The sequence below is a fragment of the Mesoplodon mirus genome, assembly GCF_964341445.2.
Source record: "Mesoplodon mirus genome assembly, chromosome: X".
Lineage (NCBI taxonomy): Eukaryota > Metazoa > Chordata > Mammalia > Artiodactyla > Ziphiidae > Mesoplodon > Mesoplodon mirus.
The window spans coordinates 33169785-33194514 of NC_138981.1; the positions used below are offsets into that span (position 1 = coordinate 33169785).

Genomic DNA, 24730 nt, shown 5'->3' on the forward strand with positions numbered 1-24730 from the left:
GCTGGGGCACCCAGGGACCTGCAGCAACAGAGGCCTTTACCACACCTGAAGGGGAAAGGTGTTCGACAGCAGGAGCCTTTCAGCAGGGTCCCTGGGCAGGGGCTGTAGCTGTGGAGGAGTACTGTCACTGCCATAACTGCGCAAGCCAGGAAGAGGTGAAAGAAATAAACTCCGTGACCTCGCTCTCTTTCTGCCCTCCAAGGTTCTGCTGGCCAAACCCAACAGGAGCCAGAGTGCAGGGGAGCCCAGGTGATGCACACTGCAGGGCACAGCCTCCTGGGGCACGGAGAAGAGCAGAGAACGGCTTTCAGTAGATCTAGGGGCAGACGGCACTTACCCCCCAGAGACCTCAAACCATGACTTGGTTGTTCTTTGTGCAGAGTGACAGGTTCTAGCTGCCATTTATATGTTTGATTGTTTATTCATTTAAACAGCTGTTATTTCTATCTTTACTTGCAAAATGCCCTCTCGTAAATCCACCGATAGGAGTATCCATTTCGCAAATCAGCCAGTTTCTCTACAATAACTGAAAAACATTGATTTTTTTAAACATCTTTATTGCAGTATAATTGATTTACAGTGTGTGTTAGTTTCTGCTTTATAACAAAGTGAATCAGTTATACTTGTGCATATGTTCCCATATCTCCTCCCTCTTGCGTCTCCCTCCCATCTTCCCTAATCCACCCCTCCAGGTGGTCACAAAGCACTGAGCTGATCTCCCTGTGCTATGCACCTGCTTCCCACTAGCTATCTATTTTACATATGGTAGTGTATATATGTCCTTTCCACTCTCTCACTTCGTCCCAGCTTCCCCTTCCCCGTGTCCTCAAGTCCATTCTCTACGTCTGTGTCTTTATTCCTGTCCTGCCCCTAGGTTCTTCAGAATGATTTTTTTTTTAGATTCCATATATATCTGTTAGCATACGGTATTTGTTTTTCTCTTTCTGACTTAACTTCACTCTGTATAACACACTCTAGGTCCATCCACCTCACTACAAATAACTCAATTTAGTTTCTTTTTATAGCTAAGTAATATTCTACTGTATATATATGCCATATCTTCTTTCTCCATTCATCTCTTGATGGGCGAAAAACATTGATTTTTATTTGGTGACTGGTTGAAACTTACAAACACTGGTTTAGAAACTAGTACCATATTTTCTTGTAGAGAATAAAATTTTATCAGTGACATAGATTTGGTAGTCCTCTTAAAGTAGGTGATACCAGAGTAATTACACCTTGGGTAACACATGTTTAATGCTGATAAACTTATAATGGGGATACATTGAAGTGTTTGGAACTTTATAACTAGCATTATTTTATACAAATGAAAGCATGAGGAGTAGAAATCCCAGATTTTATTCTTTGTAGGAGTCAATATATTTTTATACATTGGTGCGTGCGTGTGTGTGTGTGTGTATCTGTCTCCTGACTAATGGCTCTTTTTTTCCTTCCAAACAATAGACAAAACATAATCAAATGCTTATGAAGCAGAATACCATGTTATACAATCTGATAGATTTTATTTGTTTGTATTGGGCCTAATGGAGCTGCTTGAACAGTGCGCTGGAGGATTTTCTATATCTAATTTATGCCACCACTCACCCTGATTTTCTAATTTGTTACTACCCCAATAATCTGTTGCTATGCCCAGCTTTCTAAAATTCTAAGCAGGGTGCAGAAGGGTACAATGAGTCTGAAATGCCACATCAGATCTAACTTTAGGACTGATGTTAAATAAGCCTGAGAGTAAATATGAAGTGAGGAAAGGCTCTTACTTTCAAACTCCAGGTTTTAGGATCTGGGCCCTTTAATTTCACTCCATCAATTTCTGAAATACGCTCTAACACAGTGCATTTTAATCAAGCATCAAGATGCATTGTGTCTTTAGCTTGTGCTTTCAAATATTTAACAAATAATATTAGGTGGCTCCTGAGGGATCTGCATGGTCTAACAGAACGAGTGGTTCTATCTGTAGTGGGAGATGAGGACACAACTGACGATTAGATTTTCACATGGTTCCCCCCAAACAATGTCATGCTGTGAAAAGCGGCACAGCTGGCAAACTGAAGGGCGGGGGAATCAATACAAGCACACAGTCCATAAACGCAAATTTGGGGAAGCCAAGAAAAACAAAGGACACATCGACGCAGACACAATCTCCCGTGAGGAGTGAGAACAGGAGACCTGAGGCTGATATATCCAGCCCCATTCTCCACCGTGTCTGCCTCGAGATGCTATGATTTCAGACCTTGTGCAAGAGGCACGTGGGGGAGTCCAGGGTGTTCATATCCCTGAATAATGAGTCAGTGAGAACAGGGGAGGGAAAAAGGCGGACACTCCCCACACAAGTCCTGAGTGCTCACGATGCAGTGGGCTGCTGAGATCTGATTTCATCCCACATGAGTCAGGGTCGTAAGCAGTGGCGTACGAGGTATCATCTGGGTGATTCTAGGTCACATACCCCCGTTCCCAAATACCTTCAAATAGAAACTGCCCCCCACTCCCACCACTCATCACCCCTCCCCGCTACCTCTATGAAGTCCCATATTATCGCCTCCCTTAGGGAAGAGCACCTGAAGGTCCCTATTCACAGGGAAAGGTGTTAGCCACATGGGGTCACAGATTAGCAACCTTTCAAACCTGGGGCGTAAATGATTTCATTTATCGGCGGCTTGGAGGGAAGAGGACAGAAGGCAGGGATGCCGCAGTCGGATGGGGAAGCAGGATATTTCACCTCAGCCTGGGGGCAGCTGGGAGAATAAGGCACTTGACTCTCAGGGGAGGGTGGGATGTAGAGGTAAAGGGCTGAGAGGAGCTTTGACAGGATGAGTCCCCGAAACTCAACTGGGCGCAGCTCTCCCATGGGGGAGTAACCCCCAGGGAGACAGTCCAGCAACAGGGTGTCTCTGGAGCAGAGCCAGGGCGAGGCACACATGCCAGCTTCCACCTCATCTCGGAGTCAGTCACCTGTCAGGGGTCCTTAGCCCTGCGCTGCTTAATGTCCCTTGATTCCGCTTCACTCCTTCACTCGTGTGCTTTTGTGATGAGAGTCTTCCCTCTCCTTTCAGGAGATATTTGGCGATAAACAAACAGGAGGTCTGTGAGGGTCCCCCAAGCTCACGTGCTTCAGTGTCATTGTCTATGGCTTGTGTCGAACGACCACGTGGGGCTTGAGCAACCCGCCCCTGAACTGGCCTGTGTTTCTCTAGGATTCGACTGTGAGGCAAAGTCAGGAGGCAAAGCAGAAGCAGAGAGAATTGTCCTTACCTGGGATCATGTGTGTGTGTGTGTGTGTGTGTGTGTGTGTGTGTGTGTGTGAATGGAAAAGGAAGATCTTTGAACTTCATATATATAACTAGACAGCCTCTTTTCAGGTTAAGATTTGCCATATAACCATTTTGGGGATCCTTTTTTGGTAGCGCAAGAAAGTATTGTAATGTCAATACCGTTTTTGTTTTCAGTTTGTTTTTTTTTTTTTTTTGCGGTACGCGGGCCTCTCACTGTTGTGGCCTCTCTCGTTGCGGAGCACAGGCTCCGGACACGCAGGCTCAGTGGCCATGGCTCACGGGCCCAGCCGCTCCGCGGCATGTGGGATCTTTCCGGACCGGGGCACGAACCCGTGTCCCCTGCATCGGCAGGCGGACTCTCAACCACTGCGCCACCAGGGAAGCCCAATACCGTTTTTTAAAAAATTGTAACCTATTAAAATTAACAGATAAGAGCAAGGTAATTCTCTAGACAAATGTCAGGAGCACTTAGTCTTACTTCTTTAAGGGAAATACACTAGAATACTAAAAAGAGTAATAAACAGAAAATCCCATTTCAATTCTTGAAAAGTCTGAATTATTCAATTTTTTAATACGATTTTATTTCAAGTTCAGCAGAGTGAGTTCTTCAGTTACCTCTTTGTTGAATAATGATTTGCAATTGCATATTGGTTGTATATTAATAGATATTTCCAAAGGGCTTTAAGGTCTTTGAAACCAATTTCTTCTCTTAAATGCTTAGTTCTTGTGGATATAAGTGATTTTCCCTATCACTGAATAAAAGCTTTGGTAAACAGATGCTAAAAAAAAAAAAAAAAAGAACGAGGTAATTATTTCACTGAAGTCACTAAGTGTTGGAATTTTTCTCTATACATCCCTGTCATGGTCTTATGAAATGCAGAGCTGTAGAATTCATTGAGTTGGTGTCGGTAATCTTTTTATTTACAACTTTGATTTCTAAATGTTAACCTTCTCCTGATTTTAATTGCAGTTTCTTTTTCTGCTTGTTTATATGTGTAATTCTTGAGGTAATTTATTATAAATCAAAAGGTACAAATTTCTAATTTAGTGTCTGGATTTACAGATCCCTGACTCTTCATTAACTTCTTGATTTATAAACAATGGACCAAAAGTTCCAGCTGATTGATGCAAAAACTTGTGAGGGATTTCACACTCTAAGAGCCCTGCTGTAAATCATTGTCACATTTACAAATATTCCCATTAGTTAGTGCTTTGGCTGTCTGATTTGAAACACCTTCTCTTTTTACTATTTAATTCTGATTTATCTTTTTAATATATGGCACATTCTGATAATTTGTTACTACCAAGTGCTGATTTATAAGGGCACAGTAATAAATTTTATAACATAAATTTTAAAGGCTTTGAATTAGGTATACCAGATTTTTGAAAGCTTTATGGCCCAAAAACATTTCTCAGAAACAAGACGTAAATTTATGTCCTATAAAACAAAACACGGAGTGCTGGCCATAGGAATGTTTGTCTTTTTCTTTCCATACTGTCTCCCCACCCCCTGCATCAAGACCTTCCTTTTTAAATAAGTGCCTACAGTTGTTGGCTGCACCTAAGAAGACTTGCATGGGCAGAGAAGTATTAGTGTTTGACCTGAACAGATTGATGTGATTATTGTGTACTAAGCCTCTTGTTGAATTGGGGGGGCCCTTAGTGGTTTTATTTTGGTTCTCTCTTTTGTCTGTGCTTTTCATCTACTGGGTACACACTAAGGCATATTTGGACTTAAATCCCTGATTGGGGAGCTCAGGTTTTTTTGCTGGGCAGCCTGTTAACTACATATCTGTTGAAGTTATTTATTGTTTCCCTGGATAAAGGCTGAGGGACTCATGTTTTATCAGTTTTATCCCCCATGCCTACTGGTGACTGAACTACTGCCCACTGTCAGAGGGACTTGCTCCTATAGGGGATTAGGGCAAGACATGAGGGCATTGAGTAAGAATTAACATTTTAGAATGATCATATTCTAGAAGGTGTTATTCACAATAAAGGAAATGGATAATTTTCCTCTCCATTCTATCAAATCTAGCAGATCTGTGTGGTTGACTTTGTTCCTTAGGTTCATGTGGTTTACCTTTGTACTCTTGCTAGAGGGGTGGGGAGTGATATATATTTTTGCATGGTATCTTTACTACAAAGGTTTTATCTTACCCAATGTGCAAGAACCGAAAGCTATCTAAAGTGGACAACTAAAGGCATAGATCTTCATTTGGATGAACTACCAAACAGGAGACAGAAATGGTTACCCTGTAGTTTCTACATATAGGAATCTGGGAGACTTTTGCAAGGAAAAATGGTGGGTGGACAATTTACAGTATAGTGGTTGGGTCTGACCATAAAGCATTTCTTTTTCATAAAGCAGTTTTTAACAACAAAATTTTTAGGATGAAATAGTCCATATGTTTTTCTTAAAGACCTCCTTTGGATCTATCTCTGAACCTGGCATTTGGACTGGAATTGGGTATGTTGAGGAATAAAGACAATGTTCTAGAAGTTCAACCTATGGTCTGTGTCCTCAAGGGCAAGTCAAGGAAACAAGGCAAGATTCAAATCCAAAATAGTTAACAACACAAGATTTTTACTAGGAGCCCTGGGGTTTCAGCTAGGTGTGGACAAAGAACAAAGGATGTTGGGGCCATAAAGTCATCAATCACTGCAGCTGCCCCCTATGGTGCACCTGAGGGGAATTCAGGATGGAGAAAAACAGGATACTGGACCTAGATAGTTAAGATGCATATCAAAGAAATGATTTCAATAAGCCCAGACTCTTGCATCTTCCCATACATAGAAAAGCAGTAAAAACCATTAGTTTGAGATGTCTGTTTTTGTGATTAACAGTAATCTTTTTTTAAAAATCTATTTATTTAATTTATTTATTTTTGGCTGCATTGGGTCTTTGTTGCTGCGCGTGGGCTTCCTCTCATTGCGGCAAGTGTAGCAGTAATCTTTTTATGTTCAACTACATCTTGGGGGTTTTTTTGTTTTGTTTTGTTTTGTTTTAGCAAAAACTACTATATATCCTGGCTCCTCCCTTACCTCTTTGGAACAGTCCCTTAGAGCTATCTGAGAGGCTGTACCCTGGGCCATAGTCCTCAGTAAGTCCACCAAATAAAATATAATTCTCAACTTTTAGGCTGTGCATCTTTTTTTTTTTTTTTTTGAGTCAACATAGGTTTACCTGCTGAGTAGCTGTGTGAGTCTCTGCAAATCACATCATTCTTTCAGGATTTTAGTTCCTCCACCTTACACAGAGAAGACAATTAACAAATCTTCACTGAGCACCTATTTTTTTGCCAGGCACGATTAAAACTATTGGGGAAGGAGTGATTAAGCCATAGTCAGCTTTGTGGACTCAAAGTCCAGAAGAAAAGGGAGAAATTTCTATAATTAATAAGGTCACATATGTTAGAAAAGTTTAAGTACTGTAGAAGAGAAGAAAAACACATAAAGTCCATTTCAGCCCTGTAGTGCTAGTGATTTTATGATAGATGTTGATAAATCTATAAGTAATGAATATTATGCTTGTTACCGTTACCTGTTCCATTTACTCCACACACACAAAAATGACTTTTAGGTCATAGTTATTTCTCTCCTACTGCCACAATGTTTTTGATTAGGTAGTCATTGCATAGAATTGGTGATTTCAAACAGGAAAGAGAGGGAGAAATAAAACTGAGTCAAAGAAGAAAGTGAAATACAAAGGAAAATTTATCTAGGAGGGATTATATTTGTTATTTATTTTTTGCATGCAAGAAAAATGGCAGTGGTGTCCCCCACTGCTGTTTCAATACTAGACTTGATCATGATGGACGAGAAGACTGGTCACACTGATGTTACATCTTGAAATATGAATGAATTTGGTGAAATAACAAAGGGCTGGTTTTTCTATTTTGAACAGGACTTTAGGTGTGCTATAGGACCGTGCAGTGAAATCATCAAAGAGCAACAACTGGCCAAGAAGTGGTGCCCTCTTAAGCAGGTCCTGGCATTGAAGATTAGCCATGTAAGTACATCCGTGAGCTAAACAGACCTCTCTTATAGTGGTGCTTCCTCCTCTTTCACTGAAAGGTTTGGGATTGCCTTATCTTCCTGATATTGCCTAGTACAATATTCTTCAGGGCCTTGGGGATCCAGATGTAATGGACTTACCACCTCAAGCTTGAGTGTGTTACAAATTTGATCACTGCCTTTCTATGACCACCAGGGGGTTAACCTAATTGTAATATTTCAAAACATAACTTGGGTCCTCTCACTGTCACTAGAGCAGATTTCCCAATAACAGCTTAAAAGAGAAAAAAAGTCCCTTATTCACTTTGAAAATAGGAAATTTCTAGGTAAAAATGAAATGAAATGGTTTCATACCTAAAGTTCTTCAAGACTGGTCTTTAATTAAGACCAAAATTACACACGGGCATTTAAAGTACTCATTTCCCTCATATCCAATATTATCATTCTGCCTTTTTTTTCTGCATTCAATGCATTTACTAGACATGAGAGCTTTGAACATAATCATGCAAATGTTAGCATCAAAACATAATTACCAGGCTTTGTATACTTTACTGTACAGTACTGTATAGAGTACAACAGTACAGTATCCTTATTCCAAGCCCAGGATGTCTGGAAGCAAGCGTAAAAGCAGCAGTGATGTAGCTGGTACTGCTAAGAAGCGCCAAGCCATAATGATGGAAACAAAAGTGAAAATAATTGAGAAAGTGGAGTGAGGCGAAAAGATGGTACACGAAGGTTGCAGTAACCGTTCAGAATGCAATCCAGTGCTACTGTGTCATCTATGACAAGAAAAAAAGAGCTACTACCCAGACACCACTGGATCATTTTTTCAAGTGGGTAGATAGACTTGAATCCAGCAAGGAACCAGAACGTGTGCATCAACGTCAGGCATGAGCGAAACTGCAGCTTGCCCTCCGTCTCCTGTTGCTGATGATCCCTCAGCTCCACCATCTCCCACCTCCTCTCCCTCCTCCAGTCAGTAACTCTTCTTGCCTGTTCACTTGATGCCAGCCCCTGGATGCCAGCTGTCATACTGTACTACTGTACTTTTCAAGGTACTGTGCTGTAAGATTAAAAATGTTTTCTTTATTTTGTCTGTTTGTTTTTTATGTATTATTTGTGTGAAAAGTATAATAAACCTATTACAGTACAGTACTATATAGCTGATTGTGTTAGTTGGGTACCTAGGCTAACTTTGTTGGACATAATGAACAAATTGGACTTATGAACGCAGTCTAGGAACAGAACTCGTTCGTATGTCTTTCCATAGGATTATCCTTAGTAGGGCTATACAAGTATTTTAACACACGTAGGAAAACAGTATTTGGACACTCTCATATACTGTTGGAAGAATATAAATTGATAGAGGCAACTCGTACATATTCTTCAAATTTTTCAATGCACATGTTTTTGATCAAGTAATTCTATTTCTATTAATTTTGTCTACAGAAATACTCAGACATGTGAACAAATATATATGTATAAAGGCTGTTTTTTCCCAGCATTTTTTGTAATAGTAAGACACTGAGAAATATCTAAAAGTTCATTCATAGGGAAATGGCTTAGAACTTTTAATAAATCATGGTAGATAAATACTATGGAATACTATGTAGTTGCTAAAAAGAATGAGGCATACTGACAGGGAAGAATGTCCATGAAAAAAGCATGTCACAAAATATATTAAAATTGGTACAATGTATGCAAAAATTAACTTTTATGAATGTGAAGAACGCACATACTGTGTGTCTGTGTGTTTGTGTACATACAGACATATGTATAAATGAAAGACAATTATCCATGGATCTCTTACATTTTGTACATCTTGTGTCAGCTTTTGTTTTGGACTATCGAGGCTGTTTGTTCAACAAACAGCCTTGGAAGGTAGAAATAGTGTCTCCTTCTGGGACAGAAGGCAGAGGGCAGATTTTTTTTTTTTACTGTCAGAATAAAAAGCATAATGCCTCCCTCAAGAGTAAAGGCTGGGCAGGTTCACTAGCAGCCCTCTTTAAAAGATTATGGGGCTTCCCTGGTGGCGCAGTGGTTGAGAGTCCGCCTGCCAATGCAGGGGACACGGGTTCGTGCCCCGGTCCGGGAAGATCCCACATGCCGCGGAGCGGCTAGGCCCATGAGCCATGGCTGCTGAGCCTGTGCGTCCGGAGCTTGTGCTCCGCAACGGGAGAGGCCACAACAGTGAGAGGCCTGCGTACCACAAAAAACAAACAAACAGAAAGAACACATAATTACCAAAATGATAAAAAAGAAAAAAACAGTTCAGCAGGCAGATGACCTCTTTGAAAAAAAGGAACAATAGTAGCTAATAAAGCTGCCAAGTGAATATGAGAAATTCCCTGCTTTCTGCAAATCTAAGATGAGAAAGGGTATTTTTAATTATTCATTACACTGATGCTCAGGAAAAAATAAATTAAGGGCATCTAATTTTATGAGAATTTAATTCAATTTATATGCTGTCCTTCTCTACTACCTTTCCCATGAGGCCTGTTTAACTATAGATCTGTGTGAAAAATAGCAGCTTTCTCCCTTCCATTAGCGTTCCTTCCTGCCACAGACATCTCATATACCCCATGCGTGGGCTAGTGACATCAGACTCATTTCAATTCTGGGTCTCGACTCTTCTTATGAAAGACAGACATACACAGAATGATGTCCACCTTTGGACATGACGCTGGTGGCACAGACGTGCTTGAGTTTGGATGCATTCTGTACAACATTATAGAAAATGAATTGAATGAATTCATGGAAAAGATGCATATTTGTTAAATGTATGGACAATGCAGAAATGGGAGGGTCAGAGAATGTAATAGATAACAGAATCAAGTGTCAAAAAGATCTTGAGAATTTGGAAATAAAAGCTAAAATAAGCAACATGATGAATTTGTATCTAGCAAGGATATCTATGAAGTTCTTCACTCAGGATGAAAAAAATCAATTGCATATATAAACAGGTTGGGGAAACCTTGATAAGTGGTAGATTATGTTAAAGCAACAACAATAACAACAATAACCACAGCAGTAGCACAAAAGGAACCTGAAGTTCTAGTTGACTTGAAGTTCAAGTCCCTGGTTGCAAGTCCACTGCCATGAAACTCAATTTTGGAAAATGTTATGAAGCTATATAGCAAAGTTGCCTTTGGGGGATGAAATACATTCTAGAAATGCTTCAGTAGGAAGTTACTGCATTCCTTTTGATATATGACCTTTTGGACTGCACATACTCCTTATTTGTGTCAGGGGAAGCCAGAAGTACGGAATAAAAAAATATGAGAAATTAGCACTGGAAGTTCTGATTATATCTTTTCCACAGCTTCCTCATTTATTGAAATGCCTCACCTTGATCATTTAAAATTGGAAATAATAAAAGCCAGCTTCCAGGGTTTGAATAGAGATACATTTGATAAAGAGGACAAAATTACATTAAAACCAAAAGTACAGCAAGTCCCCTGCATACGAACCTTCAAGTTACGAACTTTCAAACGTGCATTCGTATGTCCAATCACGTAAGTTAGTTCACGTGTCTGGTGTACATTGTCACGTGTGCATCCTCTACAAGTGGTTGTGAGAGGCCACAACAGTGAGAGACCCGCGTACCACAAAAAAATAAAAAAAATAAAAAAAATAAATTAAAAAAAAAAAGATTATGGTTTCCTAAAGTCAGGGTTCCTTGTGCATTCAAATATTACCTTTTGCTGCCTCTTTGAGTATGTGTGTAAAGGGCCTGCTCAGAAGAACTTGATCTTTCTCTCCTTTTCCCACACTCTCCCTCTCCATCCATAGGTTTGGCCTTATCTGGGTGGCTCTATCTTTTTTCTCTGTTCTAGTGTTCTTTCTTGTTCATAGAAGTGGGGATTAGGGCCAGGATTTAACATGAATATTGGGTGCAGCCTTTTGTCTAATTGAAATAGGAAACAAAACCTTTTGATTGTGGGGCTATGGAATCCAGAAGGCTGTTCAGCCTGCTTTGACTCTGGGCTCTAACTCTCTCTCCTCTGGACCAAAGGAGGATGGAGCCTGATAGGTGGTCTAGATCATCTTGTAGTTTTGCTAGACTTCGAGGTTTAGGGCCAAAGCCCCATTGAATAATAAAAGATCTCTTTATTTTCTGTGCCTCTTATGTACCTTCCTTGGGAAGGTGGTAGGGAAGATCTTGCTGGGCTGGCTAAGCAGGATTGAAGTAATTCTGGGTCCCGGGCCCAGCACCACTGTAACACCACTCCCTAATGGGACCCCAACCATTTCTGTTCCCAACAAGTATTGACAGGAATATTGATGACGAGTATCTTCTATTGGGCCAGAGAGGTGAGAGTAGAGGCCTTGTATGAAGTCTCTATAAAGTATTCCATTTATATAAGAATTTTTTGTATTATCTTCACAAATCACAGATACTGTATTAGTGATATTAAGGTTGTAAAACGGAGGGAGGAATAAACATTTAAATGCTTATCTGTAAAAACATGCATCTTAAAATATATTTTGTTATGTCTCAATGTTTCACAAACCAAATTACAAATAAATTCTCTGTGTTGATGAAGTCTGAGAAGATAAATATCAGACAAATCTCAAATATGTTTCAAAATCATTCTGTCAAAAGGATGGCAGCCTAATATCCAGAGCAGTAAACAATACATTAATTCATCTCCCTTCTGTGATTTTCCATTCTTCCCTTTTCCCATGTAAGAAGCAGCCATAATGTCTGCATATTTCTTAGAATAATTTTAATGGCTTTTTCTAACCTTCACCATTGCTTCTTTATCTTCCTTTTGGGCCTGTTTCCATTTCATAGAGACATCATGCTATCAAAATCTCCATACAGGAAAGATGGGGGCTGGCCAGTTCTCCTCAAGCAATGCTGATAGAATTTCCATCCCTTTTGTTAACTCTTTGTAAATGCCAAGCAGTGATTTACAACTCCTCACACCCAGATGGTGTGAGACAGTCCTGAGCAGTGCAGTGCAGGATGCAGGGCTCTGGGCAGCAGGAATGTCTTGCAGGCTTGGTGCCCTCAGGACAAGGCATGAACCATCCATGAAGAAAGGGGTAAAGGGAAAAATAATGGAGCTCAAACTTGAAGCCTGTATCCTAGATTCCTTGAGGGTGAAGCTGTGCAAAAGAATAGTATCCTGTATTTATGGAAAGTGATGTTTAATTGGAACTGAATAAATAACATATCAAATCGAAATAGTAAAGAAAAAAATAGGATCATAGATACACATATATGGACACATACATTACACATACTAAATATATGCACACATTCTTTATAAAGGCGGTTTTCAAAACATAACCTATTTTAGAGAAAGGATCAGCAAACTTTTTCTGAAAAGGGACAGATATATTTTAAGTTTTGCAGGTTACATCAAGTCTTCATCTCAACTACTCATCTCTACTGGTGTAGCTCAAAAGCAGCCATAGATAATATGTGAATAAATGTATGTGGCTGGGTTTGAATAACATTTTTTATTTATCGACACTAACATTTGAATATTGCAATTTTCATGTCATTAGATATCATTCTTCTTTTCATTTCATTCATCCACTTAAAAATGTAAAAGCCATTCCTAGCTGGCAGATTGTACAAAAACAAGTGGTGAGCTGGATTTGGCCCACAGGTCATAGTTTGCTGATCCCTGCTTTAAGAGGGTCAAGGTCCATGAGATAAAATAAAATTTTATGATATCTAAAGTTTGAAAGTATTGCAGATTTGAGGAAATCTCCTAATACGTGACACCATTCACTCATCTAATGGATGTGGCTATTTTAAAGTGCTAAAATAATTACAAGTTAGAAACATATCCTTTACGTTTCCTCTGTAACTTGTTACACAGCTTATTTATCATCTTCTGCCAAGTTACCAGCAATTTTGACCGTGTTTTTTTTAAATATTCTGAACAAGAGAGAAAGCACCTCTATTTGAAATTTAATAATATGTATTGAAAATGACTATACAATAAATGGCTGTCAGATCTAAATTACTATATAGAGCTAAAAACAAATCCAAATCATGTCCTTATGATATACATGTCATCACACTCGACCTTCCATTTGCTGAAGTATTCTATTTAACTATAGATCTTCAGCCGAAATTCTCTTCACCGTAACTATCTCGTTGCTAGAGTTTTAAAGTGAAAACAAATGTTGGGAGAATCTTATGGTATGTATATTAGATTAATATATATATATTAATCTAGTCCCCCAAATTCAAAGAAGAAAAGTGTTGGAAATAAATCTATGTCTAGAAGAAAAAGCAAGAAAATGTAAAAGAAAACTTAAAAATTGTCATACTGTCCTAACTCAAGGAATTTGTGTTTACTCTTCCTGTGCTTCTTTTTTTCTTTTTTCCCTAATGGCACTTGTATTAGCTATCTGTTTTTGCACAATAAATTATCATACATGTAATCACTTAAAACAACATACATTTATTATGTCATAGTCTTTGTGGGCTAGGAGTTCAGGCACAGCTTATCTGGGTTCTCTGCTCATAGTTGCAGAAGGTTGCAATCAAGTTGTCAGGTGGCCTGTGTTCTCATCTGGAGCTTGGCATCCTCTTCCAAACTCATGTGGTTGTTGGCAGAATTCAGTTCCTTGTGTTTGCTTGTGATTGTAGGACTGAGGTTTTTGCTTTCTTGTAGTCTGTTGGCTGGAGGTCACTCTCATTTCCTAGAGGCCCCCACAGTTCCTTGCTAAATGGCCCTCTTAAAACATAGCAGCTTACTTCTTTGAGGCCAGGAGACTCTCTTTTGCTCCAGTGCTAAGAGGGAATCTCATGATCAAGGGAATGACTATCCTTTCATCTTTGCTATATTCTATTTCATAAGAGCAAGTCACAGGTTCTGGCTGACCTCAAGGGAAGGGGATTATATAAAGGTATGACTCATTGAAAACCACCTATGGTATGTCCACTATAATACTACTAACACTGATCCAAAAGAAATTACCTCTGTGACTCAAATATTAGTCATATAAGAATATTATTGGGTTATGCTCTTAGTGGCTATACACTGGTTCTACAATCCAATCTGTAAATATTTCTCAAAAGTCTTCTAATTAGGACATAAAAACTCTAGATCAGGGTTTCTCAGTCCAGGTACTACTGATGTTTTGGTCAGAGAGTCCTTTGTTGTGGAATGTATCGTAGGATGTTTTGTAGTATGCCTGGCCTCAACCAAATACATGGCACTAGCACTCCCTTCCCTGGTTGTGACAATCCAAAACATCTCCAGACATTGTCTGGAATACAGGAAGAGGTGCGGGTCTTAGGGCTACATAGTGAAGAGGAAGGAAAATGACACCCTGAGTTTGAGTTTTTTATGGAATATCCCAGTGGATGTGTGCAACAAACAGTTGAATATGTAAATCTGAAGCTCTGGGGTAAGATTAGAACCAAGGGCCATTGGTATTTAAACGGTTCTTAAAATGAAGAAAAGGGTGGATGAAATCACTTAGGCACAGCATGTAAAATGAACAGAGTAATGGTCTACATAGAGCCCTTGGGATATGAAAGATAAGGCCAGAGACAGAGAAAGAAAAGTTAATTATAGACTTCAAAAAGGAACAGTCAGATTTAGGATGAGAAAGAGAAGAAAAAGAGAATGATACCATGAAATTGAAGGTAGTTGATAGTATAACCAATGAAATGTGATAATTGGTGCCCAACAGAGTATCAAAATCCAGCATGATATCTATTGGATTTGACAGTATGAAATCAGTTTCTTGGATTATTCAGTGTGAAGTCTGGAGGTGCATCATTCAAAGCCCACTTAACTCTCCTTAATGATAACTTGCTTCAGTCAGGCCAGTTCATACCAATCTTCTCTTACGCATACTTCCTAAGGCCCTTGAATACAGTAATATCACAGAATTTTGCATTTCATCCCTATTTTATCGAATACCTTGGCTTTCGGCTCAAAGGAATCTCAAAAGAGATGCATAACCCTTTACTCAACTTTTGTCCTACATTTTATAGAGCCCCCATAAAGGGAATCTGGTTTAAACCTTGCTTAAGAGCACAATTGTAAAGAGCAGAGAGTGAACTGAAGTTTAAGACAATTGACTTCTAAGGAACACCATTGATTTTCAATTCACTGTTCCTTATTCTTGGCCGTATGTCTATGTATATACTTTGTTAAGTATTTGTATTTTAATAGTCTATATAGGAGTTGCCAAGTGATTTATTTGGCTCTTTGTAAGGAACTAGTATGTGTTTCCAGAAACTTAGTATTTTGAATCTCAGTTTTAAAAAACCCAATGACTTAATTGAATAAAGTATATGTATCATAGCGATACTATCAGAGGATCTAAAATGAAATCAGTGGTCTCCCCCTCCACTGCACTCTAATTCCACCCCTGTAATGCAGCCATTGTTTGGAATCTGTTTTCCTTCACCCTTTTTCCTTTTTTATGTACATGTATAAAAAACAAACATACCCTTAGATGGTTAGGGATTTTAAAAAATAGATTTTATGAAATTAGTATGATAAAATACATATTGTGCATGTTTTTTTTTTTTAAACTCTATGTCGAGGACATCCTTTCAAGTAAATACATCTGGATCTGCCATATTCAATATAATCAAACTGGTATTTCAGAGTATTGATGTGAAGTTATTAATTCAGTCACTTATCCATTGATGTATATTCATGTAGTCTTCAATTTGTTATAAACAATGTTTTAAAAATGAACATTTATGGTTTATACAGGCACAGTCAGGTAACTGTTTTCTCTATTTAGCTTTGCTTTCTCTCTCCTTTCACTTTCTGGGACCTCCTCTACTTTTTTATTGGTTTCCGGGTACATTTTGAAATCCCTTACACCTGTCATCTACCAATCACAGCTGGCATTAAAGGTTGGGTTTTAGGATTCGACATTTTTTGGAATTATTTGTTGCTAAGTACTTTCAGTCATTTAACCTTTTCTCTGCGTTTTGGTATTTCCTGACTTGCCAGGTGCTTACAGTACCACTAGCTTGGGTTCTAGGAAACCAGGGTTTTTTTATCCATAGCAGCTAAATGTGGTTGGTGCCTCTAGCATTAATGTCAAACCCGGGCATAGATAGTCTTTAACTGAAACAACTAATTAAGCTAAAATATGCATTAATGTCAAACCTGGGCATAGATAGTCTTTAACTGAAACAACTAATTAAGCTAAAGTAAAGTCCATTCCTTTCACTTGATCTTAGCTACTATCAGTTATGTCACACATTATGGAATGCTTTGAAAAATACAACTACTTTGCTAATGTTTTTATTCTGCTACAGTTTTCTTCAACCACTTTTTACCTTTTAAAAATGTTTCTTTCTTATTCTTCACCAGATTTTAGGAAGTTGATGAGCTCAACTAAGATTGTGTAAGATGAGAATACTAGAAAAATAAGGACCCAGGAAATTGAGAAAATTACTTAAAGAAATCCTACTCAGAACAAATGTTTCCCGTATCCCTCCCTGAATCCACTTTCACTATATTGAATTTCTTTATGTAGTCAAGTATATTCAAACCTAGAAAATCTATAGGAATTTCCAGTGAGACAAATGCCATTGATTCCCATTCATTCTAGTTCATGTCACATAATTCCTAACGTATATTTTGAACATCAGATTTTGTGTGCAACATAAGAAGAACTGAATTACATAATATTTTTCTCTTCAATAATCGTGTTATGTAAAAAGATCAAAAGGCTCAGAATTGGGCTCTAGTCAGAGCTATTTACCAGCCATGTGATCTTGGTCAAAACATTTAACCTCTTCTGGGCCTTGGTTTCCTAATACATAAATTGAGGGGGAGGGGAATAGATTCTCTAAAGAATTTTCTAACTCTGAAATTGTATGACCCTTAAATTCTACTGCAGATAGAATCTCATTGAACTTGGACCAGTGGTGTCCCTTAAAATGAAAATGTCTTGGTATGATTGCCATTGTGATGTGCAAATGTTCTGAAATTAGATCAATAAAGTGAAATTCTTGTTGCTCTTTCATATGCATGGTTATATTGCATGATGTTAAACAGCTGCTGTATTCTATCATGGCTGTTGCACTTCAGTTCTGGTTAAAATGGCTCCTATGTGTATACTGAGAAATAAGGCTAATGCATGATTCAGCGCCTTTATAAATCAAAGATTCTATTACAGGCAGAAAATAGCCCAACAATGGCTATTCTATTACACTTCAATGGCATTAGAAAAGAAGAGAATACATCAAGTGGAGAACGTAGGTCCTCCCTTTTTATTCTGCAATACAATGAAAAGGCTATGTAGGTTTTAGCAGTTTCTTCTGTCCAGTCGTTAGTGCATTGACGCCTATGTTGAATGACATTGTCCAAGATGAACCTCTATTTTTTTCAGAATATCAATTCTCTTCTGTGCTTTGGTGAAGAAACTGCCTCTACTATACAGAGTACATGGGATCATTTTTTCAATCTAGCTCAATTGAAATTTTACTTCCTAAAAGCTAACAGGGAACAACTGCATAAAATCTGAATTAGGAGAACAATATATGTCTTTTTGTATTTGTATACAAAATTAGTTGATTTGATAAAATAATCGTATTTAATATAAAATTTTATGTGTAAAATGATCCTAAAGGCATTATTGTTGTAAATTCTATCCCTACTCTTCCAGCTATACTCTAAGGCTCAGGTCTATGTTTTGTCATGTAGAGAAGAGTTAGACATTTATCCTTAATGTTTCCTATACCATTTTAAGATGATATGCTTAGAACTGTCATTAAAGCTGCTATTTAAAAATCAGCAACAATTGTAGGCCCTATATATAGTATTGAGTAATTCATGTCACCCCAGTCCCATTTGGCCCAGAATTTCAAACTTATGAAATTTATTTGGTATAGGCAATCAATTAATTTTACAAGAGGCATGATATGAATAAATGATTTAATATATGAAACCTGTTCATCACAGATAAGAACATTACATACCAGACAGCAGCAACTATGGAAAATATGCGATAAAAATCCTACTTTATAAAATTTCAAAATTTATAAGATAAAAACAGAAAGGACAAAGCTAAACCCAATTTGTTGAGATTGTTAGGACACAGGAGGATTTGAGAATGAGGCAGTGAGTGATGGAGAAGGAGAGATGGGGGTAAAAATAGGTATTTCCAAAACCATAACTCCCAGCAGGCCATAAATCTGGCTGTTATCTTGATTGTCTCATTAAAATCATTCAATTTTGAGGTCTTCCCTGGTGGCGCAGTGGTTGCGAGTCCGCCTGCCGATGCAGGGGACATGGGTTCGTGCCCCGGTCCGGGAAGATCCCACATGCCGCGGAGCGGCTGGGCCCGTGAGCCATGGCCGCTGAGCCTGTGCGTCCGGAGCCTGTGCTCTGCAACGGGATAGGCCACAACAGTGAGAGGCCCGTGTACCGCAAAAAAAAAAAAAAAAAAAAAATCATTCAATTTTGAATGTAACCACCTCCATTCTATAAAATAACTTAATGAGAAAATAGTGTTTCCTTGAGAACTTGGTGGAATATATCTACTCTCTAAAGATATAAACTCATGTGCTACCATGTTTTGTTTTTTCTCTTTTACAGTTAGTATTCATGAATATAGAAACTATTTATTTTCCCTGAACAGCAACATGATCACCTTCTGTTCTTACTATGAGAAAGCTAAATAATGTTTTAATGTCCACTTAGAAAGTGGAATTTATAAACGTGCCCTATCATCATAAGGAGCATTTTTGTATAATAATTTATTAAAATCATGCATTTGGCTAATAGAAGCTACACTGTTAAAAGCTACATAAATTAACCTGACACATTAAAATAGTCCACAGGTATCTAATTCTAAACAATATTTCATAAAATAGATAGGCATGAAATAATTTAGTAATTTAAAACTAGAGTTGACTTTGCTGTTTTATTTCTATAGTGAAATAAATGTATTTCTGAAACCCAAAGAAATGACACATTAATACACCCTCAGTGAAGTAAAATCAGTCCTACAGGTCATTGCTTGACTTTGTGGGTTAAAATTGCTTTCAAAACTTATTATTAGCCCTGTTGCATAGGAGGCTCTGCCTCCATTACCATAGAGGTGAGATTTCATTTTTTGTAACAACTTGTTGCCTTTCAAAATGCAAAGTTATAAGTACAGGCACTTTGAGTAGACTTGATTTTCCTAAATTGAAAGAGATTGAGCTTATTGTCAGCAACTTGTCTCAAAGGCAAGCTTTCAAAATTTACAAGTTATGGAAAAATGTTGGAAGAATTGATAGATAAATGAATCACAGGCCCATTTAAGAACAAAAATGCTTTTGAAATGGGTTGCTGTGTTTATGGTTGGTTCATTGTTTTTTTTTAATTTTTAAAAATTTATTTATTTATTTATTTATTTTTGTGGTACGCGGGCCTCTCACTGCTGTGGCCTCTCCCGTTGCGGAGCACAGATTCCGGACGTGCAGGCTCAGCGACCATGGCTCACGGGCCCAGCCGCTCAGCGGTATGTGGGATCTTCCCAGACCGGGGCACGAACCCGCATCCCCTGCATCGGCAGGCGGGCTCCCAACCACTGCGCCACCAGGGAAGCCCCTAAATTTACTTTATTTTTGGTTGTGTAGGGCTTGTGGGCTTTCTCTACCTGCGGCGAGCAGGAGCTACTTTTCGTTGTGGTGCGCGGGCTTCTTATTGAGGTGGCTTCTCTTGTTGCAGAGCACGGGCTCTAGGCGTACGGGCTTCACTAGTTGTGGCTGGTGAGCTCAGTAGTTGTGGCGCACGGGCTTAGTTGCTCCACGGCATGGGGGATCTTCCCAGAAGAGGGCTCGAACCCGTGTCCCCTACATTCTTAACCACTCTGCCACCAGGGAAGCCCCTATGGTTGGTTCATTTTACCTTCTTACCATCTTCTTAATTTAGATCTCCCTCAAGCTGAAGAAGAATAGATGAGGGAATCCATTTCTGTCATTTTATTTTACTGCCAAATCCATACATTTCGTTTCCACATGCTGTTTTCCAAATGTCTTGAGGTTAGAAGGCTGTTTGTTTCTATTCAATTTTAAGTGTTTCTGCATATGAGAAATGTACTGGATTATGTGTGTGTATACCCAGTGCATCTCCAAGGGAAACAATAGCAAAAATAGCTCGCCAATCAACAGTTTTAAAATCTAATAGAATTGTTTTCAATGTAGTGCAATCCTTTACTACAGGGTTGAGCAAACCATGTTTAATTTACCATTATTTCTTCATTCCCTTTCATTTTTGTATGAAAAATGTTTTGCTTTGATCTTTTATTTATGTGTGCATTAAATCAAGAAACTACATGATACAATTTATACATTCTGAACTGATAGAATACTGTTATCAACTCAAAACAGTGCTTATATATTGTCATAACTATGTATCAACAGAGTAATAAAGATTATATATTATTCTTGAAGTAGCATCTTTAACAGGGCTGGGTTTGTTTTTCATCCAAAATAATTTCCTCACTCCCTATCATTCTTTAACTGAATATGCTCCTTTGAATAGGAGAACTGAAGAAATTAGTTTGCTTAAATAGGACATTTTATTTCATTATGGAAATGAATTTCTGCTCCTTCTCAGAAATTTGCAACTGAACGTTGGGGAATAGTATATACAAAATTTAAAAAGAGAAAAAGGAGGATATGCCTGCCTTACATTTAATTTTCTTACTTTAATTGTATTTTTCCAATTTAAGAAATTCACATTTAAGCTGCACAGCATAAAGTTGAAAAATTAGTTGAAATTATCTAATGGATTTGAGTTTAAATAGACAATCTAAGAAAAAGTCAGATCTCAATGTTCCCTATTGGGAAGAGGTTATAGCTTATACGAAATTGTGATTCCCACACAGAAATCTGGGAAGTTAAGAAACTGAGATAAGGCATGAGGAAGAAGCTAGCAGAAACATTGGGAAAATATTGCATTAGAAGTTTTGGTGCCCACTCATCATGAAAAAAATTCTGGTGCCTGAAGTTCATAACAAATGTCAGCTAGGAATTTTGAAATCAGCTATTCCCACCACATTTTCTGTATCTGTATTTAATCAGTGATTCAGATTCAACTTCTCTTCTTTGAATTCCAAAGTTCTTCACAAACAACTGGTGTCTATCTAGGGCTACTACATATATTTGAAGACTGCTTACTGCAGAGTGACCAAATCCGTATACCCTGGTGCTGAGCTGCGTTCATTAGGATGCACACACAGGTGTGTGGGCCAGCAGCTTCCTGCCTCTACCTCAAGGATAATTGCTTCCTCTGGAACATGCCTTAACACTCCACACCCCACACCCCTTGCAACTTCTAAAAGATATCCCCATTCTAATCCCTGGAACCTGTAATGCTAACTTATATATATATAAAAAAAGGTCTTTGCAGATGTGGTTAAGGTAGGGATTTTGAGATGAGACTATCCTGTTTATCTGGGTAAGCCCTAAATGCGATCACATGTAAACTTATGAGAGAGAGGTAGAGGACAACTGGACAGTACAAAAGAGGAGAAGGTGAGGTGACCATGGAGGCAGCAACTGGAGTTACGCAGACACGACAAGGAATGTTGGCAACCACCAGAAGCTGGAAGAGGCAAGGAACAGGTTCTCCATTAGAGACTCTGGAGGGAGCATGACTCTGGCAACACCTTGATTTCAGCCCTGGGAAACTGACGTAAGACTTCAGGCTTCCAGTACAGTGAGAGAACAAATTTCAGTTTTGTTTTTTTTTTTTAATAAATTTTTATTTATTTATTTATTTATTTTTGGCTGCGTTGGGTCTTTGTTGCTGTGCGTGGGCTTTCTCTAGTTGTGGCGAGCGGGGTCCACTCTTCCTTGCGGTGCGCGGGCTTCTCACTGCGGTGGCTTCTCGTTGTGGAGCACGGGCTCTTGGCGCGCAGGCTTCAGCAGCTGTGGCCCACGGGTTTCAGTAGTTGCCGTGCGCGGGCCCTAGAGCGCAGGCTCAGTAGTTGTGGCGCATGGGCTTAGTTGCTCTGCAGCATGTGGGATCCTCCCTGACCAGGGCTCGAATCCGTGTCCCCTGCATTGGCAGGTGGATTCTTAACCACTGTGCTGCCAGGGGAGCCCCGAATTTCAGTTTTTTTAAACAAACCCAGTTTATGGTAATTTGTTACAACAGCCACATGAAACTAAGATACTGTCAAAAGTGTCCCATTTTGGAAGACAAATGTTCACTCTATCTCCATCTCAGCTACTGCACAATTTCTTGACGGTCCTTACATCCCATTCTATCCATTTCCCTTCACTCTCAGCTGATGAATATAACATCTATTTTATCAATAAAGGGACATGCTCAGATAAGAAATTTCTCAATGTCTGGTCTCCAATTTATCCATAATCTGCATGAATATTAATCTTTACCTCCCTTTTGCTGCTCTTGGAAGAAGTTTTAGTTCCATACTTGTGCACTTGACCCAATTTCCTCCTATATCCTCCTTGCTTTTTGATAATATTTAATCATTCAAAAAATTTTCCCATCTCTCCAGCTTTCTATTTTCTCTTTTTAGTCTGTAAACATACCCACATGTGCACACAAAAATACTCAAATAGCCTTTGACACTTAAATCCTTCCTATATATACTGACACAAAAGTGTTTTCACTCTTTTCTGTTCTAAGAACTTAATTTTTTTTACTTATTTATTTTTTTGCGGTACGCGGGCCTCTCACTGTTGTGGCCTCTCTCGTTGCGGAGCACAGGCTCTGGACGCGCAGGCTCAGCGGCCACGGCTCACAGGCCCAGCCGCTCCGCAGCATGTGGGATCTTCCCAGACCGGGGCACGAACCCGTGTCCCCTGCATCGGCAGGCGGACTCTCAACCGCTGCGCCACCAGGGAAGCCCTAAGAACTTTATTTTTAATTAAATTACATGATATAGACAGAGAGAGAGAGAGAGAGAGGGAGGGAGAGAGAGAGATGTGTTAATATAGTGTGAAGCCCTGACAGTTTTTGTTTTCTTTTTTGTAATGCAAGTGCCTAACTCAAGCTTTACAGAGGCATCCACTTCAAAGAAACATTCCCTTCGATGATGACCATCTCAGATAAACACATTGCCAGCCACATGACTAAAGAGCCAGGTTGCTTACCTGTACACCCCTCCCTGCTGGTCCACCTGTTTTTTCTCTTCCTGAGCTTTAAATTCCCACTCTTATGTTTTAAATTTACCAATAAGGAGTGAGCTGGTGAACCCCTGGGCTCCCACCCTCGACCCCAATAAAAGCAGAACCCCAGGTCCCTGCTCTCTCTCTCTCTCTCTACCTGCAACCTTGCTGTGTGGCCCCAGGTATGCCATGTAACTTCCAGGACCTGTAAGCAATAAACCTTTTTTTTGTTTGTTTCCTGATGGTTATTGCTGAAGGGTGTCTTGCAATCATAATAAGAACCACAAGGGCCGGTCCAGCCACAATACTGGCTATTGATAGTCTGAGACTGGCACTCAGAACAATATGTATACACACACACATACACACACACACACGCTAAAATATTCAAATAGTTCATTACGGCTTATTAAAATAATCCTCCTTTCCTACTCTTGCATTTCACTCTCAGAAGTGATCATTTTCAAGTCTTTTAGCTGTATTATTTTTATATAGAATATACTATGAAATAATATAAAAATATATATTGGTCTCTGCCTCCGTTTCCTGGCATAGAGTTCCTAAAACCCTTGGAGTTTCCTAAGTGACAAGAACCAGGCACATCTTTTGTTCTAATATTTGGTCTTTGACCCCAGTTCCTAACATAGAGCTCTTGAATCCCTTGGAATTTCCTGGGTGATAGGAGTGTTCTGATTCTAATGAGGTAATTTTTGGTGGGCTCCTGGATAGCTTCAGGAGGGGGCTGGTAACCAGAAAGACCAAGCCATGATTAGAAGCTTGGAACTTTCAGTTGTAACCCCCATTGTCCTAGAAGAGGAGAGAGGCTGGAGGTTGAGTTAACGATTGATTGTACCTACATGATGAAGCCTCCATAAAAATTCCAAAAGTATGGGGCTTGGGGAGCTTCCAGGTTTGTGAACATCTACATAGTGGGAGGGTGGTACACCCCAACTCCACAGGGACAGAAGCCCCTATGCTCGAGACCCTTCCAGACCTTGCCCTAGGCATCTCTTCATCTGACTGTGCATTTGTATCATTTAAAATATCCTTTGTAATAAACTGGCAAAAGTAAGTAAAACTGTTTTCCTGGGTTCTGTGAGCCATTCCAGCAAATTATTAAACTCAAGAAGGGGGCCATGGGAATCTGATTTGTAGCGAAGTCAGAAATAAGTGTCAGTAACCTGGGGACCTACTACTTATAATTGGCATTTGAAGGTGGGGGGAGTCTTGTGGGACTGAGCCCTTAACCTGTGGGGTCTGTGCTAACTCCAGTTAGTACAAGAATTGAATTCAATTGCAGGACACTCAGCTGGTATTGGAGAGTTGTGTGGGA

At 39.2% G+C, this 24730-nt stretch overlaps 1 protein-coding gene across 1 annotated transcript in view; it reads left to right on the plus strand.

Annotated features, from left to right (window-relative positions):
• LOC309796149 (uncharacterized protein) overlaps window positions 1-24730 on the plus strand; it is a gene marked incomplete at its 3' end in the record, with an annotated part of 551894 nt that overhangs the window by 68777 nt on the left and 458387 nt on the right. The window contains exon 3 of the mRNA XM_082609206.1: window positions 7198-7302. Within this exon, the coding sequence (XP_082465332.1) occupies window positions 7198-7302 (105 nt within the window). The remainder of the gene's footprint in view (window positions 1-7197; window positions 7303-24730) is intronic.